This window comes from Podarcis tiliguerta, assembly GCF_965153285.1.
Source record: "Podarcis tiliguerta genome assembly, chromosome: 6".
Lineage (NCBI taxonomy): Eukaryota > Metazoa > Chordata > Lepidosauria > Squamata > Lacertidae > Podarcis > Podarcis tiliguerta.
In genome coordinates, this window is record NC_139539.1 from 92897642 (window position 1) to 92914984 (window position 17343).

The window sequence follows — 17343 nt, forward strand, 5'->3', positions numbered from 1 at the left end:
ACCCCACAGTCAGTCATGACTGGACCTAATGGTCAGGGATCCCTTTACCTTTACCTTTAAACAAACAAAATAGGCTGAAATGAGGTACATTTCAAAAGCACAGATCAACAATAATAACTAATCAGCAGCATCTGCTCCAGAATCAACATCAACTTAAGACCCGGAACAGATAAGCCTGTTTGCAACGTGCTTCTGAGTGGAGCTAATGTGGTGGGCAGCTGGATGATCACTCAGACTAGTGAGCAAACTTAACCTGTGGGAAAGGGAGTATCTTCAAACCTTTCCAGAGGCTGTTGAGGCTAATCTTGTCACAGCTCCTGCCTTGGGCCTGAGCTGCATAAGTGGCTCACTGGGTTAAATCCTTGCTGGCATTCCAGCTCAAGGAACACTGTGGGCTTCAGAGCTGGCAATGACGAACCAGAGAAGTCCACCCTCCTTGTGAGTAATGGCTTGTTTGCTAGAGGATCAGAACCTGGAGGGAGAAAGGCCTAATACAGAAAAGTGAGGAAAAGGCAAAACAGATAATAATATTTATTATTTACAAAGTGCCTCAAAAGCAAGGCACTTATCTGAGAGGATTTTGAGGCAAGAGGATTTGGCAGGATATAAGACGGGGTGTGTGTCATTTTTAAAGTAGGAATTGGGGGCAAGAAATGAAGCATCAGCCTGGTTCATGAATTCAAGTGTCAGCCAAAGTCCATACGACGCTCAGCCAGCCAATGAAAATCTGCGTATAAACAGGTTGTGCTGCTTTGTCAAGCCATAGTCCAGTCCTTCAGCAGTCTTGACCTGGAAAACCCCAAAGAGCTGCCCTGATCTCAAAGACAAGTTTGCATGGATGGAAGCATCCAGTTCTAGAAAGCCCTGGTCATATCCATCCCTTTACATCAGGGGTGAGGAACCTCTTTCAGCCTGAGAGCCACCTTCCCCTGTCAATCACCAGAGCAAAAGTGGGCATGACCAGAGGCAGACGAGACAGTAGGCTATGTTCTAGCCATGCAAAAGCATGGACGAGGGTTTGTGCTGCCGTTCCCTGGTTGTATTGGTCTTCTTCCTTCATCCGCAGAGATCTCAGGCAACACTGAAGACATCCCATTGGTGCGCTGGAGGCAGCAATGGCTGGAAAATGGCACCCTCCTCTTCCATATCCATCACCAAGATGGCACGCCCAACTTGCCCGGTTTGGAACCCACAGAAGAACCCCAGAGCGAATCAGCAGAAGAAGAGCTAAGGATCCTTCACATCTCTGTCATGGTAAGTACTAAATTTGTCACCACAGGTACGTTCGAAGCTCCCTTATATTACCCAATGCAGTACTGATTCATCTAGCACATTCAGCACTGACTGGCAGTGGCTGTTGAGGGTCTCAGGCAGGTGCCTTTTCTGGCCTTACCTGGAGATGCGAGAGATTGAACCCAAGACCTTCTGTATGCCTAGGAGGTGCTTTACCACTGAGCTATAGCCTCCCCACCACCATTAACTCTCAATGCGGTTGCCTTCCATCCCATAATCAGTTATTCCAGACCTCAAGGCTATTGTGAAAAGGGTAATTTTGAAGTGAGATGCCTGGTAATTAGTTGCAATCGCTACAGAGAACCTGCCTAAAGAAAAGCTGAAAGAAAATATGGCGATCCCTCATCGGTCAAAGCATCTTGAGATACTTTTGAAGGAGCCAAAAGAGTTTCTCTGGGAGGATCAAAATTCCTTGGAGGTGGTTCTAAATGTCATCAGTTCAACCCTGGATTCAGAGCAAGCTTGAAGGTTCTTCCACAAGCAAAATGAATCACCTGAGGAAATTAAATGAAGCAAGGATTTAGTCATATATCCTTGATTTGTTTATTACACAATCATTTACACCATGTGTGCTGCTTATTGTGAACAGTGCCTTGACATGGACACACCATGGTACATGTTTGCCAGAAGTGTCCATAATGAAGGCCACTCTTCATAGCAGGAGTGGCTCCAGATGATGCTGAGCCCCAGCCAGGATGGGCAGGGGTCAGTGCTCATTTCTCTTTGAGGCTCATTTCTGCTGAAATCAGGAACTGTGGTTTAATGTCAGTTTACTGTCCAGGATCTTAAGCCACATACCAAGCGTGGTTTAAGATTTTGGGTGGTAAATGGGCATCAAGCCACAGTTCTCTGTTTTGGGCATAATGGGAAACTGTCATAGAATCATAGAGTTGGAAGAGACCACAAGGGCCATCGAGTCCAACCCCCTGCCAAGCAGGAAACACCATCAGAGCACTCCTGACATATGGTTGTCAAGCCTCTGCTTAAAGACCTCCAAAAAAGGAGACTCCACCACACTCCTTGGCAGCAAATTCCCCTGTCGAACAGCTCTTACTGTCAGGAAGTTCTTCCTAATGTTTAGGTGGAATCTTCTTTCTTGTAATTTGGATCCATTGCTCCATGTCCACTTCTCTGGAGCAGCAGAAAACAACCTTTCTCCCTCCTCTATGTGTCATCCTTTTATATATTTGAACATGGCTATCATATCACCCCTTAACCTCCTCTTCTCCAGGCTAAACATGCCCAGCTCCCTTAGCCGTTCCTCATAAGGCATCGTTTCCAGGCCTTTGACCTGTGGCTTCCACTAACTAGAGCTGGTGCCTGTAACTGGCACATGAAAGAGAGAAGCAAGCAGCAGCTTAGTGGGGGGAGTCTTTGAACGCAAAGCTCATTCTCAGCTCACAGAACTAACATTCATAGAAGCTAGGACTGTCTTGTCTGAATGAGGCTCTTCAGTTAGCTCTTCTTTGGCCTCTTTCTCACGTAACAATCGTTTAGTGCAAGTGAATGAGCCTCAGTGGGCTTCATTCCTTCATGCTTCCCCATCCTAGATTGCTAAACAAGGCCCCCCAAAGGGTCCTAATATTATCAATATTCAGGGGGTGGGCTTCAGTGCCCTTCATACCTCCTTGCCTACTCCTATGACAATCAGAAGAAGAATCAGTTATGCAAAAATAGGCCCATTTAATTTACATAAATGAGGCCACTTAGTTCAGTTTCTTTGGTAGTGTAGAACATTTATTTATTTATTAGTACAGAGAGCACGTGGAGCTCAGTATAAGTGGCCACCCCCTGCTGTTTGCCCCCCCTTTTCGTCATCAGAGGTGTTGCAGGTCCAAACAGGGAGATTCCATTTTTAGCTACTGTCTTTAGTAGTTGCTGGTGGAATTATTCTTCAGGAATCTGTATAGTACTTAAAAAAAATATTTAACCTGTTGATTGAAATGCAAGAATGGGATTCATAGCCAGGAAGAAAAGAAGATGCCTATCACTGTGGCTGCTGGAAACTCCTCCCAGACCTTTTCTGGTCTTAGTGCTTTGGGCAAACACCCCTGGCATCACCTTCACACACACACGCACACACACCAGTAATGTGCTAGGGCAGGGAAGTTAAACTCCCACTCACCCAGACAGCACATCCAATGGTTGTCATGAGTCCCAAGGAGTCATCATGGGGGGCTGGTCAGACCAGGACTCGGGGGGAGGGAGGCGGAGTTGGAGGAGCTGCCTCTTGATGACTCAGAGAGAGGCCCAGTGGGTTGGGGTGGTTTGCACCAGGGCCTCAAGAGACAGAAGAATCCCTGCTGGGAGAGAGTGACGGATGAGGAGTCAGATCCTGGGGAGGGTCTCAGTGGCATAGCCTCCCAGCACTGCCCCCCCCCTGACACCACCCAGCTGCGCTGTGACCACTTCACTCCCGGCTCCTTTGCCAGCCATGCTTCCAATCATGGTACCACTGGAGCCCACCTCTAGCCCATGCTCTCAGGAGGAGTCTGCTGCTCTGTCTGGTTCAGAGCTGCTGTGGTCACCTCCTCCATCGCCTAAGTCACAGGGACACCAGTGTAGGCGTGAGCAGACAGCTCAGGTTCAGCCCTCGGGAAGGAGTTCTTCTTTGCTTGCCCAGTTCAGACGATAGTTCAACTTGCTGAAGTTGTGCTTGCCCCATTTCCACATAATGGCACCCAAGTGGGCACGTCGCTTGCTAGTTTGCTTAGCTATGCATATCCTATTTGAACCCTCTTTTGCCCCTGCACCATGCTGATTTGAGCCTTAAAGATTTTGGCAGAAACCATGCTCCACGTTCGAGTTCTTCATCCTCCAGTGAGAGCCAGGACAATGGTCATGAATATTGTCAGTTTGAAAACACCTGGAGGGCCACAGGTCCCATCCTTGAACTAGGGTGTGCTTATGTGTTTCTGATTAGTGGACAGAATTCTGCTCAAGAAAACAAGTTGCTTGTGGGGCTCAGAAACGAGCGCTTATGAGTGTTGGGAGGAAATGTTTTAGTAATGCCTTTTTTCAGTTGGGTGCATAGCCTACAGATCTGCAGCTTGCTTACTTCCTGTTTTGAGTGTGGAAGCTTTGGGAACTACATTTTACATACTCCCAGGTGCTAATGGATGACCCACACAAGAATCCAGGGTTTAAAGATGAGGCCTCCGCTGCTGCCAGCAGCCTTCCCTGCCCCTGCTTCATGAAGGTGGGCCATGGGCCATTAGAGACAACCAGCAACAGCTTCCATGTTGGAGAAGGCTGTGACCACGCTAGCTCATCGAGAGTCAAATGAGACTTGGATTGGCTCTTAATAGGCTTGGGCTTTCAGAACAGGGAATCGTTTTCTGCACTCTTTTCTCACTGTCATGAGCTTCAGCACCATCACTAATGTTACGTGCACAGACTGGCAGCATTCCCCAGGGTTCCAGGCCTATCTGGAGGTGCCAAGGATTGGATCAGGGGCCTTCTGAAGGCAAAGCACCGAGTTACAACTCTCCCTCAAATTAACCTGTGTTGTATTCTGTCCAGACACCACGTTGCTTTCTCTCTTTTTTTGCCCATTTGTCATTCAGCTCCTGTTCCCAGCACCCCACAGCTGCCCAGGCTTCACAGCTAGGGTGGTGGGTCACAGTGGCGTAGCGTGGGGGGTGCAGGGGGGGGCCAGCCGCACCGGGCGCAACATCTGGGGGGGGGGCGCTCGCATTCGCAGCTCTCTGCCCCTACTAAAATCCACGGGTTAGGGGGCGCAAATTCCTTGCCTTGCCCCGGGTGCTGACAACCCACGCTACGCCACTGGTGGGTCAACAACAGCAGGAGATCAATCCTTTCCAAGAATGCCCTGGTTTTATTTTAAATAAAGAGCTGGGACTCAAGCCTGGCAGTGGCTGTGTGCATCACCTGGCTCTTGCCCAAGGCAGGACTTCAGAAAACGTGGTGAAGGAGCCTCCTAACATCCGTAGGCTAGTGAGAGATCATGCTTGTCTTCCCCTCCTCCATCCACATGAGCGGAACTGAATCTGACAGCATCCTACATTTCAGATTCCTCTTCCACCACCGCTACCAACCACCTCACTTTCTTGAGCCTACAGAGCCTGGAGTCTTGGAGGTGCAATCCGGTTGTTGTAAGACAAAGGCCACTTCCAGGATGGACACCCGTCCACCCTGATTCGTTTGCAGGGAGGAGAGATGATATTGCGTCAAAGCACCTGCTGCCTGAATCTGCTATCACACTATTTCCTGTCATTTTCCTTTACTGGAAAAAAAACCAAACCCCAATGTTTTGGAGAGGCAGGATTGTTGCACAAAACTTCCCAATCTGCTATAATTATGCAATGTGAATTTGCTGGTATGTGACTGAACCCCAACCCAAAATAGTAACAGTCTGGAAGAATCTCTCCTCCCTACATCCTGACCCCCACTGGCTGGTTTCTTCACATAAACTTTTAAAAAGGGAAAGCAGGCGGGGGCGGGGGGGAGAGGCGGGGAAGCCAGTCAGAGATAAAATTCAATGGATGCCAATAAGGAAAGGAAACAAAAGATCAATGTTGGCGAGGTAGACTTTTCTTTTTTAAGCGATGTTGAAGAATTGTGCAATTCCTTTTGCCAGCAGAAGATAATTAGCTGGAGACAATGTGTCGTCAGGCTGCGCTGATACTGAGGACGGGGCTGTTTAATGAAGCCTGCCTTAATGAGAATGTCAATATCTCTCCCAGATTGCTGCCGGGGGCTAGCTCTCTCCCTTCATGTTTTGTTTTTGATTAGTCCTGGAGAAAAATTAATAAGCGGCAAAAACAAAACAGTAAAGAGCAGTTAGAGCCTCTTTTCCCTAGACACTGCCTATTGACTGTCAGATAGGATCCCTGAGTTGTGGGTCGGATCCTGTACTTGAGTAGGCTCCTTGAGTCGGAGTGTTAAATTGCACCATGTAAACACCTGCTTCTAGACGTTTGCTCATTTACTGGACTTCCTGTATTTGTACAGCTGTGTGCTGCCTCACATAGGCAAAGGTACCATTCTCTCCTCAGCCTCTCCATCTGTAAAATGGGTGCAATACTATGGAGCTTGTTAGCATTATTGAGGAGCTGTTTCTGAGCCAGGAAGTGCAATCCTAACCTGCAATTCCCTTGCCTGAAGAGGGTTGGAAAGGAGACGAGGTGCTTCTCCACCGAGAGAGAAGCATGTCTGCCACAGAGGCCATCACTATGTCCAAAGATGGGGTGAAGAGCTACTGCTGGTGGTTCTCTGATGAAACAGGCACCCAGGATCAGCCTAGTCCCTCTAGTCCAGCCTGGAGCTGCTGCAACTAATCCCTTCCCCACTGAAATCAACTGAGGGATCAAAATCAGCCCTCCATACCCTGCTGCCCCGACTGATGTGAGCCCACAGGGCTTGGGAAGCGGCAGTGGATCCACCAGATCTATTTCCTGCTCAGATCTACGGCAACATACAGGGGCTTGTGCTAAAGCAGCAGTGTGAGAACCACGCGGCACACACTGTCCCGAGGCTCTAGGAGAAAGGGCAGGATTAAAAAATGTGCAGTGCTGGCCCAACGATGAGGCAGAATGAGTCCATCGTCTCAGGCGGCGTGAGCGTGGGAGTGCCATATTGATACTCCTCCAACCCCCTCCCCTTGCAAGCCTCATTACTGGGCAGGCTGATTGGCTGGCTAGCTTTAAGTGGCCCTAGTCTTGAAAAGATAATACAATAATGCACACGAGCACTTTTTGGGGGAGAGGGGCTTTATAAATATTAACTATATTGTCTGCTGCCACTTGGATTCTTACCTGCATCCCCTCAGCAAGTATTTGCCTACTTCGCTTTTAATGGAAGAGCTTTAGATACTTGAAAACTGTTGCCATGTCCCCCTTAAATCTTATTTTGTCTAAGCTAAGCATTTCCTGTTTCGGCAGCCTTTCCTCAGTCATCATTGGCTTTCAACTTGTTTATCATCTTTCTGATCACTGCTGAATTCTCTGTAAACTGCCTGCATCGCTTTGTGGCAACCAAAGCAGACTTAGTGCAATCCGGACTCCATGTCACCACAGCATTCAAATGGAACTTACTCCCTGATAGATGTATATTGTTCTTGTTGGCCTCTGCCTGACTCAGGAGACAATGGAGTGTGCCTCCAGGGGTGACTTCAAACCACTGCATTTGCAGCACTGATTTGACCTCCGTGGGCCACAGTGTTTATGGAGATCCTGGGCTGCCCAGATTACAAGACTCCCCCCCCCCCCGCCTCCCAAAGCAAAGCAGAGCAATACGTTTGGCACCAGCCTGGCCTCCGGAGTTGGCAAAAGGAGGCATACAAGGCGCCATCTTAGGGACTCCACTCTGGATTTGTGTAGTGTTTACTCCTTAGCCTTTTCTTCTCCCGAAGATGTCTTGTAAGGCAGTGGAAGTTTAGGCTCAGTTTTCCTTCTCCTAGATGGGCTACCTTCCCAGGTTGATAAACCCCATCTGCCTCTTGTGGTGTAGTGGTTAAGAGCGGTAGTCTCGTAATCTGGGGAACCGGGTTCGCGTCTCCGCTCCTCCACCTGCAGCTGCTGAGTGACCTTGGGCTAGTCACACTTCTCTGAAGTCTCTCAGCCCCACTCACCTCACAGAGTGTTTGTTGTGGGGGAGGAAGGGAAAGGAGAATGTTAGCCGCTTTGAGACTCCTTAAAGGGAGTGAAAGGCGGGATATCAAATCCAAACTACTACTACTACTACTACTACTACTACTACTACTACTCTTCTTCTTCTTCTTCTTCTTCTTCTTCTTCTTCTTCTTCTTCTTCTTCTTCTTCTTCTCTTCAACGTATACAGACAACTCCCCATTTGTGCGGGGTTGCATTCCAGGTCATCATGCACACCAGTGGAGCCTCTTCCACTTAGACCAGTGATGGGGAACCTGTGGCCCTCCAGATGTTGGACTCCATCACCCCTGATTATTGGCTTTACTGTCTGGGGCTGTCCATCTGGAGAACCATGGGTTTCTCCTTCCCTGGTTTGGACCATGGGTAGCCAATAGGGTACCCTCTAGGTCAGGGGTCAGCAACCTTATTCACCTGTGGGCCGGTCCACCTTCCCTCAGACCATGTGGTGGGCCGGTCTATATTTTTGGGGGAAAATATGAACGAATTCCCGTGCCCCACAAATAACCCAGAGATGCATTTTAAATAAAAGGACACATTCTACTCATGTAAAAACATGCTGATTCCTGACCGTCCATGGGCCGGATTGAAGAAGAAGAAGAAGAGTTTGGATTTGATATCCCGCTTTATCACTACCCCAAGGAGTCTCAAAGCGGCTAACATTCTCCTTTCCCTTCCTCCCCCACAACAAACACTCTGTGAGGTGAGTGGGGCTGAGAGACTTCAGAGAAGTGTGACTGGCCCAAGGTCACCCAGCAGCTGCATGTGGAGGAGCAGGGAATCGAACCCGGTTCACCAGATTACGAGTCCACTGCTCTTAACCACTACACCACGCTGGATTGAGAAGGAGATTGGGCTGCATCTGGCCCTCGGACCTTAAGTTGCCTACCCCTGCTGTGGATTAAAATTCACCAGTCCCATCCAGAATGGTCAATGGTCAACAATTATGGAAGCTTCAATCCACAACATCTGCCAGCCCTTCTCACTGAGCCCAGCCCTTCAAGACAAACAACCTTGGCTTGGAAACATGGGAATGTTTGCCCTCATCTTCCTTTCTTTTGTAGCCTTAAACTAGGGGTTGCCAACCTGTGACCCTCCAACTCTCACCAGTCCGACCCAGCATGGCTAACGGTCAGAGGGCACTGTGTTGGCTCCCCCTGACTTCGACTCTCTCTCCTAAAACCATATGCTCTTGTCCAGTGATCTCTGAAGTGGCACTTCAGGCTCAGGTGGGGATTCACATTGAAAACAGGAAAGCCCCACTACATATTAAAAACTGGCGTGTCAGGAAGAAGGCTTCTCTAGCCTAGTCTTTTCTGTGACAGCTAGTTTTCTAGGTGCAAGTCCTCTGGAGCACCATTCAGTCATGTGAGCCATCGCCTGCATTCTTGACACGGGTTTAGCACCCAGTAAGAGCCAGCAGTTCATCTTTCTCTGGTTGAAAAAGTCTTTCCTTTTAAAAAACATCTACTTTCACTCATCCTTTTTAAATTTTTACCAAAAGTAGTTGTTTTTATCCAGAAGGCTCCCCTAGAGCATCATTATCTGCCATGGTTTGGAGAATTCCATGCAAGTTAGAAAGGACAAGAAATTGGTTATTATATTCTGGACCTATCAATGAAACCACCCACACCGGTTCTTTTGGGTTACCATTAGAATGAGAGTCATTGGTTTTATGTGGGTGGTAATTTTGGTCCAGAATAAATGTGTGGCATTTGTGGGAGAATATTTGCATTTTTTAAAAGTGTAATGAGCTGTTGCTAGGTGACAGCTCTCGGCCATTGTGACTTACACCAATCACCCAATGAAATCCTGTGTACGTGGGATTCTTTTGCAAAATTAGAGTGCACCTAAAATGACCTCTGATGCTCAAGTCTCATTGCTGGATCAGACTGAATTTGAAAAGCAGAGAAAAATATCCTATTGTGGTTGCATTTTTACAGAATTATCAAGAGACACAGCATTTATTTTGCATTTTTGAAAGTTCTAAGCACAAGTGGGTGGCATCAAAAGATCTAGCTGTTCAGGAGCATTTTATTGAATTATTACACAAAAACTTGGGTTCTTTGCCTCATTTCCCCCCTTTTGTCTTATTAAAATGAAAAGCCACCAACTGCAATTGATTGAATGAAGTGACACACTTGCCATTTGACATTCTCTGTTTCATTATGGGTAGATGTGTTCATATCTCTGAGATTTCAGAATGAAATTTGGTACTCTTGTTTCAGTCCCTGTTCAACCTCCATGCCCATTTCAAAGGTTGAGGGAAGTAAATGCAAAATATATTATAATGCAGAACCTCCCTTGAGTACTGAGTTACTGGAGCTAGTGAAGGCATTCAAGGTGCCATTGAGTGATTCATGCTCAGACCTCAACGTAACCCTCACTCCTGTTTTCAAGGAAGCAGGAAAGGAAAGAAACACCTTGTGGTGTGACTTGAGGTCCACAAGTGTGCTTACCAGTTTGCCCATGGCAAGTGCCTCTTTAGTCAGGCAAGGGAGAGGCTGGGGTTCCTTGGGCAGCTGTCTACCAGCTCCACCTGGGACGCAGGCTGAGACCCTACCTGCCCGCGGACTGTCTCGCCAGAGTGGTGCATGCTCTGGTTATCTCCCGCTTGGACTACTGCAATGCGATCTACGTGGGGCTACCTTTGAAGGTGACTCGGAAACTACAACTAATCCAGAATGCGGCAGCTAGACTGGTGACTGGGGGCGGCCGCTGAGACCACATAACACCGGTCTTGAAAGGCCTACATTGGCTCCCAGTACGTTTCCGAGCACAATTCAAAGTGTTGGTGTTGACCTTTAAAGCCCTAAACGGCCTCGGCCCAGTATACCTGAAGGAGCGTCTCCACCCCCATCGTTCTGCTCGGACACTGAGGTCCAGCTCCGAGGGCCTTCTGGCGGTTCCCTCATTGCGAGAAGCAAAGCTACAGGGAACCAGGCAGAGGGCCTTCTCGGTAGTGGTGCCCGCCCTGTGGAATGCCCTCCCAGCAGATGTCAAAGCGATAAATAACTACCTGACATTTAGAAGACATCTTAAGACAGCTCTGTTCAGGGAAGTTTTTAATCTGTGATATTTTACTGTATTTTTTGTTTCTATGGAAGCCGCCCAGAGTGGCTGGGGAAACCCAGCCAGATGGGCGGGGTACAAATAATAAATTATTATTATTATTATTATTATTATTATTATTATTATTATTATTGTGCAAGGCCTTGAAACATGTGGCTGGTTTTTAAGGCCTCCGAAGTCATTGTGAAGTCTGTTTTTCCTGCTTTCTGAGTGCCTCCAAAGCTTAGTGTGATACTGGAGGCAACAGGACCTTGCCCCCTCCAACCTTCAACCTCGGACTGGACTCGGACCTTGCCTCTCGGTTAGCCCACGGGACCAGCACAGCCTGCCTGTCTGTGCAATCTGCAAGAAACCCTTCCAGAACTGGAGTACTGTGTCCAGTTCTGGGCACCACAGTTCAAGAAGGACACTGACAAACTGGAACGTGTCCAGAGGAGGGCAACCAAAATGGTCAAAGGCCTGGAAACGCTGCCTTATGAGGAACGGCTAAGGGAGCTGGGCATGTTTAGCCTGGAGAAGAGGAGGTCAAGGGGTGATATGATAGCCACATTCAAATATATAAAAGGATGTCACATAGAGGAGGGAGAAAGGTTGTTTTCTGCTGCTCCAGAGAAGCGGACACGGAGCAATGGATCCAAACTACAAGAAAGAAGATTCCACCTAAACATTAGGAAGAACTTCCTGACAGTAAGAGCTGTTCGACAGTGGAATTTGCTGCCAAGGAGTGTGGTGGAGTCTCCTTCTTTGGAGGTCTTTAAGCAGAGGCTTGACAACCATATGTCAGGAGTGCTCTGATGGTGTTTCCTGCTTGGCAGGGGGTTGGACTCGATGGCCCTTATGGTCTCTTCCAACTCTATGATTCTATTCTATGATTCTATAAACAAGTTGTGGTGTTCCCATTCTGCAGATGATGCTTAGGAGCTGTCTGCACAAGAGTGCAATGAGAAGAGAGTATTATTATCCCACTTTCCTGTGCTGTGTGGCAGAATGTAAGGGTGAGCTTGGGTGAGAATGTATAGTTAATGAACATCTCTCAGCCACCCTCCCGCCTCCCTCCCTCCCTCCCTTTAAGCTGTAAAGTGCTCTGGCCCTTTCATAACTTAAACAGACGTGAGTGGATGATTAGTTTGAATTGCAGCCAACTTTCTACTCTGAATCCTTAAAAGCATTTAGCACCCCAGATTTGGAAGCAGGAGGGGGCAGGACCCTAAGTTTCTCCCCCTCCAGGATCCTCTAGGTGTTGAAGAGAGCACTTTCCCCTCCTTTCCATTTAATGGCTCCCAAAGATGCCCCTACAGTTCTGAATGTAGTGGACCCCCCAAACAGGAGCCTCATGGAACAATATCCTATTCATTTTCCTTGTTGTGGCCAAAGCTGGAATGAAGCAAACAGTAGGCCATTTGCAACACCTGCCCTCCCTAAAAAGTTTTGCTGGGAGCAGATTTTCATTTTCCTGTGTCCACTGAATCTTCTGGGTAGAGTGAAGTTATAAGTCTGAGGTCGTGCTACATGCGGATGGAGACCTGAGGTGTATCATGGGATCAATGGCATTGTCTATTCTTCAGTGTGATGGGACCCTCTGCTCATACAGTGGTACCTCGGGTTACATATGCTTCAGGTTACATACGCTTCAGGTTACAGACTCCGCTAACCCAGAAATATTACCTCGGGTTAAGAACTTTGCTTCAGGTTGAGAACTGAAATTGTGCTCCGGCGATGCGGCGGCAGCAGGAGACCCCATTAGCTAAAGTGGTGCTTCAGGTTAAGAACAGTTTCAGGTTAAGAACGGACCTCCGGAACGAATTAAATACTTAACCCGAGGTACCACTGTAGGCCTTGGGTGTGTGTCTTCGTGATGGCACTGTGCAACCCCAGATTTCAGGCCTAGCAGCAGGTTTCAGATTCCCTAAAACTTCGTAAAACTCCAGTTTTGTTAAATTGTGGTTCCTGTTCAAGGCTAATCCCATACCAACTGGAATGTGTGAAACCGGTTCGAATGCTTTTTGGGGTGGAATCTGAAAGTATATCTAATTTTCAATTGTTTGGTGGATTCCATCTTCCCTGGTGTGTAAAATGAAGGCTCTCTTATTGTGTCTGAAACATCAAAAACCTGAAAGTTTGATGTGTTAAAAAACTTTGACCAGTTAAATGTTATGCAAAACTCTGTTTCTGTTTTAATTGGGTGTAAGCTAAAAGTTAAAGGGACCCCTGACCGTTAGGTCCAGTCGTGGCCGACTCTGGGGTTGTGTGCTCATCTCGCTCTATAGGCCGAGGGAGCCGGCATTTGTCCGCAGACAGCTTCCTGGTCATGTGGCCAGCATGACTAAGCCACTTCTGGTGAACCAGAGCAGCACACAGAAACACCGTTTACCTTCCCGCTGGAGCGGTACCTATTTATCTACTTGCACTTGGATGTGCTTTCGAACTGCTAGGTTGGCAGGAGCAGGGACCGAGCAACGGGAGCTCACCCCGTCACGGGGATTTGAACTGCCGACCTTCTGATTGGCAAGTCCTAGGCTCTGTGGTTTAACCCACAGCGCCACCTGCGTCCCTTTTTAATTGGGTGTATTCCCCCCCCCCCTTTTAATGAGTGCAGCTGTGGAGAAGAGGATATAGTAAACTGAACCCATAAGAGCTGGCTTCAGGATCCTACCTGTCCACAGTGCTCTGTGCTTTGAAAAGTCTTTGTTCCTCTGCTTAATCTGTTGGTATATATTTTCCCCATTAGGGAGGGTGGGAGCATTCCATTTCCATTAGGCCAAGAACAGCGGTGGGGAGGGGAGGGGTGGCGGAGGAATAATAATCTTTAGAAAAGTCTTTGCTAGCTGCTGGTTCTATTACCCACTTAGTAACTCTTGCTTAATGTCTTGTCCTAATGGAACAGATGATGGTTATTATTTTATTTTATCAAGACTATTCACTGCATAAAAAGGAAGATGGAAAAGACTGGAACATGGCCAAGAAAAAACATGAAGCTCTGCTGGTCATTTATTTATATATTTTTATTCCTTGATGTGCAAAATTTAAAGGGAAGGCAACCCAGCAGTAGGGAGCTGTGGCTTTGCTTATCGGTTCAAGAGTCAGGGTGCCACTTGCTGCGTCAGATTTCTGTTCCGTTTGTTTATTTGTTTGTTTTAATTTAATTTAATTTTGAGAAGCCCAGTAAATGCTTGCAAAACCTTCTCTACCTTCTACTCTTTGTGCATTTTCCCTGCTGGTTTGCAACTGCTCTTGTTCCCAAGTCTTTTACTAGTTCAGGGATCGGGGGGGGGGGGGATGATATTTCTTCGCCCAAGCAACTCAGCCGACACTCCTGGGTTTGCCATGCTGTTCTGACAGTTACATTTCTTGCCGGTGCTGCACGGCAAGGCTTTGGCCACGATCCGGCAGGCGTTGTGTGCTGTTATGCACAACTAGTTGGGGCAGAATGTGAGTGTGGATGTCCATCCCTTTGAAAGTACAGCAGATAGATAACCCCCGGATTTGGAGATAGCTGCATCCACATGCAGATGCTGGTTTTTTCACACAACATCATTTCCAAAGGGATACACAAACCCCATACATAAACTGTGCCAACTGCAGGCAACTTGCAACTGGAAATAATAATAATAATAATAATAATAATAATAATAATAATAATAATAATTTATTTGTACCCCGCCCATCTGGCTGGGTTTCCCCAGCCACTCTGGGCAGCTTCCAACAAAGATGAAAAATACACTAAAATGTCACATATTAAAAACTTCCCTGAACAGGGCTGCCTTCAGATGTCTTCTGAATGTCAGGTAGTTGTTTATCGCTTTGACATCTGATGGGAGGGCGTTCCACAGGGCGGGCGCCATTACCGAGAAAGCCCTCTGCCTGGTTCCCTGTAACTTGGCCTCTCGCAGTGAGGGAACCGCCAGAAGGCCCTCGGAGCTGGACCTCAGTGTCCGGGCAGAATGATGGGGGTGGAGACGCTCCTTCAGATATACTGGACCGAGGCCGTTTAGGGCTTTAAAGGTCAGCACCAACACTTTGAATTGTGCTCGGAAACGTACTGGGAGCCAATGTAGGTCTTTCAAGACCGGTGTTATATGGTCTCGGCGGCCGCTCCCAGTCACCAGTCTAGCTGCCGCATTCTGGATTAGTTGTAGTTTCCGGGTCACCTTCAAAGGTAGCCCCACGTAGAGTGCATTGCAGTAGTCCAAGCGGGAGATAACCAGAGCATGCACCACTCTGGCGAGACAGTCTGCAGGCAGATAGGGTCTCAGCCTACGTACCAGATGGAGCTGGTAAACAGCTGCCCTGGATACAGATTTGACCTGTGCCTCCATGGACAGCTGTGAGTCCAAAATGACTCCCAGGCTGTGCACCTGGTCCTTCAGGGGCGCAGTTACCCCATTCAGGACCAGGGAATCCTCCACACCTGCCCACCTCCTGTCCCCCAGAAACAGTACTTCTGTCTTGTCAGGATTCAATCTCAATCTGTTAGCCGCCATCCATCCTCCAACCGCCTCCAGACACTCACACAGGACCTTCACCACCTTCACTGGTTCTGATTTAAAAGAGAGGTAGAGCTGGGTATCATCCGCATACTGAAAGGCATGGCAACAGTGATGTTGCACCAGTCAGAGAACTGTCACCTGTGAGTACCCCCTGCAGGCGGCTATAATCCAAAATGTGTTGGGCCTAATAAAACCACTTTTGTGCACCTGTTTTCTTGTGATTGGGGCCTTCCCTCCTGCTTTATGCCCAGGTAATCAATGGGACACGGCTGCCTTATCAGTGACGTATTTCTTCTTCCCCTGATGCCCACCTTCTTGCAAATAGTTTTGCGTGCTTTTATAACTTAACGGAAAAGAACGTGCGAGTCTCAGATTGAGAGTATGGGGTTAAAGAGCAACAACCTTCCCTTCTCTTGATCTGTGGCTCAGCTTCAAGGCACCTGCTTAAGCTCTAGGCCAAGGGTGGCGTATTGGACTCCAAACCCTGTCAGCTCTAGCCAGTACAGCCAATGGTCAAGGATTATGGGAGTTGTAGTTTAGTGCTTTAGGCCACAAATGCAGCCTCCGGCCAACACCTGTTTCCTCCCAAGAGATTAAGGAACATGTATCCATCATCTGGCAACATGGCTTGCATTTCTCTCTCACCCTTGACTCCAACCAAGGCCACCCCTAAACATCTGTAACGCTGGATGGAAGTTGATATACAAGCTGCAGCTTCTTCTTCTTCTTCTTCTTCTTCTTCTTCTTCTTCTTCTTCTTCTTCTTCTTCTTCTTCTTCTTCTTCTTATCATAGAGTTGGAAGAGACCACAAGGGCCATCGAGTCCAACCCCCTGCCAAGCAGGAAACACCATCAGAGCACTCCTGACATATGGTTGTCAAGCCTCTGCTTAAAGACCTCCAAAGAAGGAGACTCCACCACACTCCTTGGCAGCAAATTCCACTGTCGAACAGCTCTTACTGTCAGGAAGTTCTTCCTAATGTTTAGGTGGAATCTTCTTTCTTGTAGTTTGGATCCATTGCTCCGTGTCCGCTTCTCTGAAGAAAACAACCTTTCTCCCTCCTCTATGTGACATCCTTTTATATATTTGAACATGGCTATCTTCTTCTTCTTCTTCTTCTTCTTCTTCTTCTTCTTCTTCTTCTTCTTCTTCTTCCTCCTCCTCCTCCTCCTCCCCCCACACCAAACAAATTCAATTGTCCAGAGTTTGGCCCCAATGTCATAGCAAGAGCTTTAAAATAAATGTTGATTAACTTGGGAAGATACCCAGCAGCTCCCCTTCGTGTTTCTGATGCTAATGGCATGACTGTTGAGAAAATCCACGAAAGACATAAGAGTCCAACCCAGCAGGAGGCCTCTTTGAAATGATCTGGAACTGCTTTAGAGCACAGCTCCCATTCATTTCAGTGGTGCTTGTTTAGGACATCAATATTGGTGGTGATTCCAGTAACCCACAATCTGGTATGGAGTCAGAGGAGTAAAAAAGGAGCAGAACGTGGAACGCTAACTGCTAAATTAAGATACAGGACAGTGTTCTGCTGGTTGTTAAAGTCTGCTAACTGTGTAGCTATTATTTGCTCTGGTTCCTTCTGAAGTGGTTCTTCCACAGTTAACAACAGCCACATTTCTATGGGTTTTTCTTCTTGCAGCCTTGAAAAATAGCAAATACAGTGGTACCTCGGGTTGAGTACTTAATTCGTTCTGGAGGTCCGTTCTTAACCTGAAACTGTTCTTAACCTGAAGCACCACTTTAGCTAATGGGGCCTCCTGCTGCCGCTGCACCACTGCTGCACGATTTCTGTTCTCATCCTGAAGCAAAGTTCTTAACCCGAGGTAATATTTCTGGGTTAGCAGAGTCTGTAA

At 47.7% G+C, this 17343-nt stretch overlaps 1 protein-coding gene across 2 annotated transcripts in view; it reads left to right on the forward strand.

Annotated features, from left to right (window-relative positions):
- Positions 1-17343, forward strand: part of ASTN1 (astrotactin 1) — a 223224-nt gene that overhangs the window by 77078 nt on the left and 128803 nt on the right. For both annotated transcript variants that reach the window (XM_083446259.1, XM_083446258.1), the window contains exon 2: positions 1067-1254. In XM_083446259.1, coding sequence (XP_083302385.1) covers positions 1067-1254 — 188 coding nt within the window. The remainder of the gene's footprint in view (positions 1-1066; positions 1255-17343) is intronic.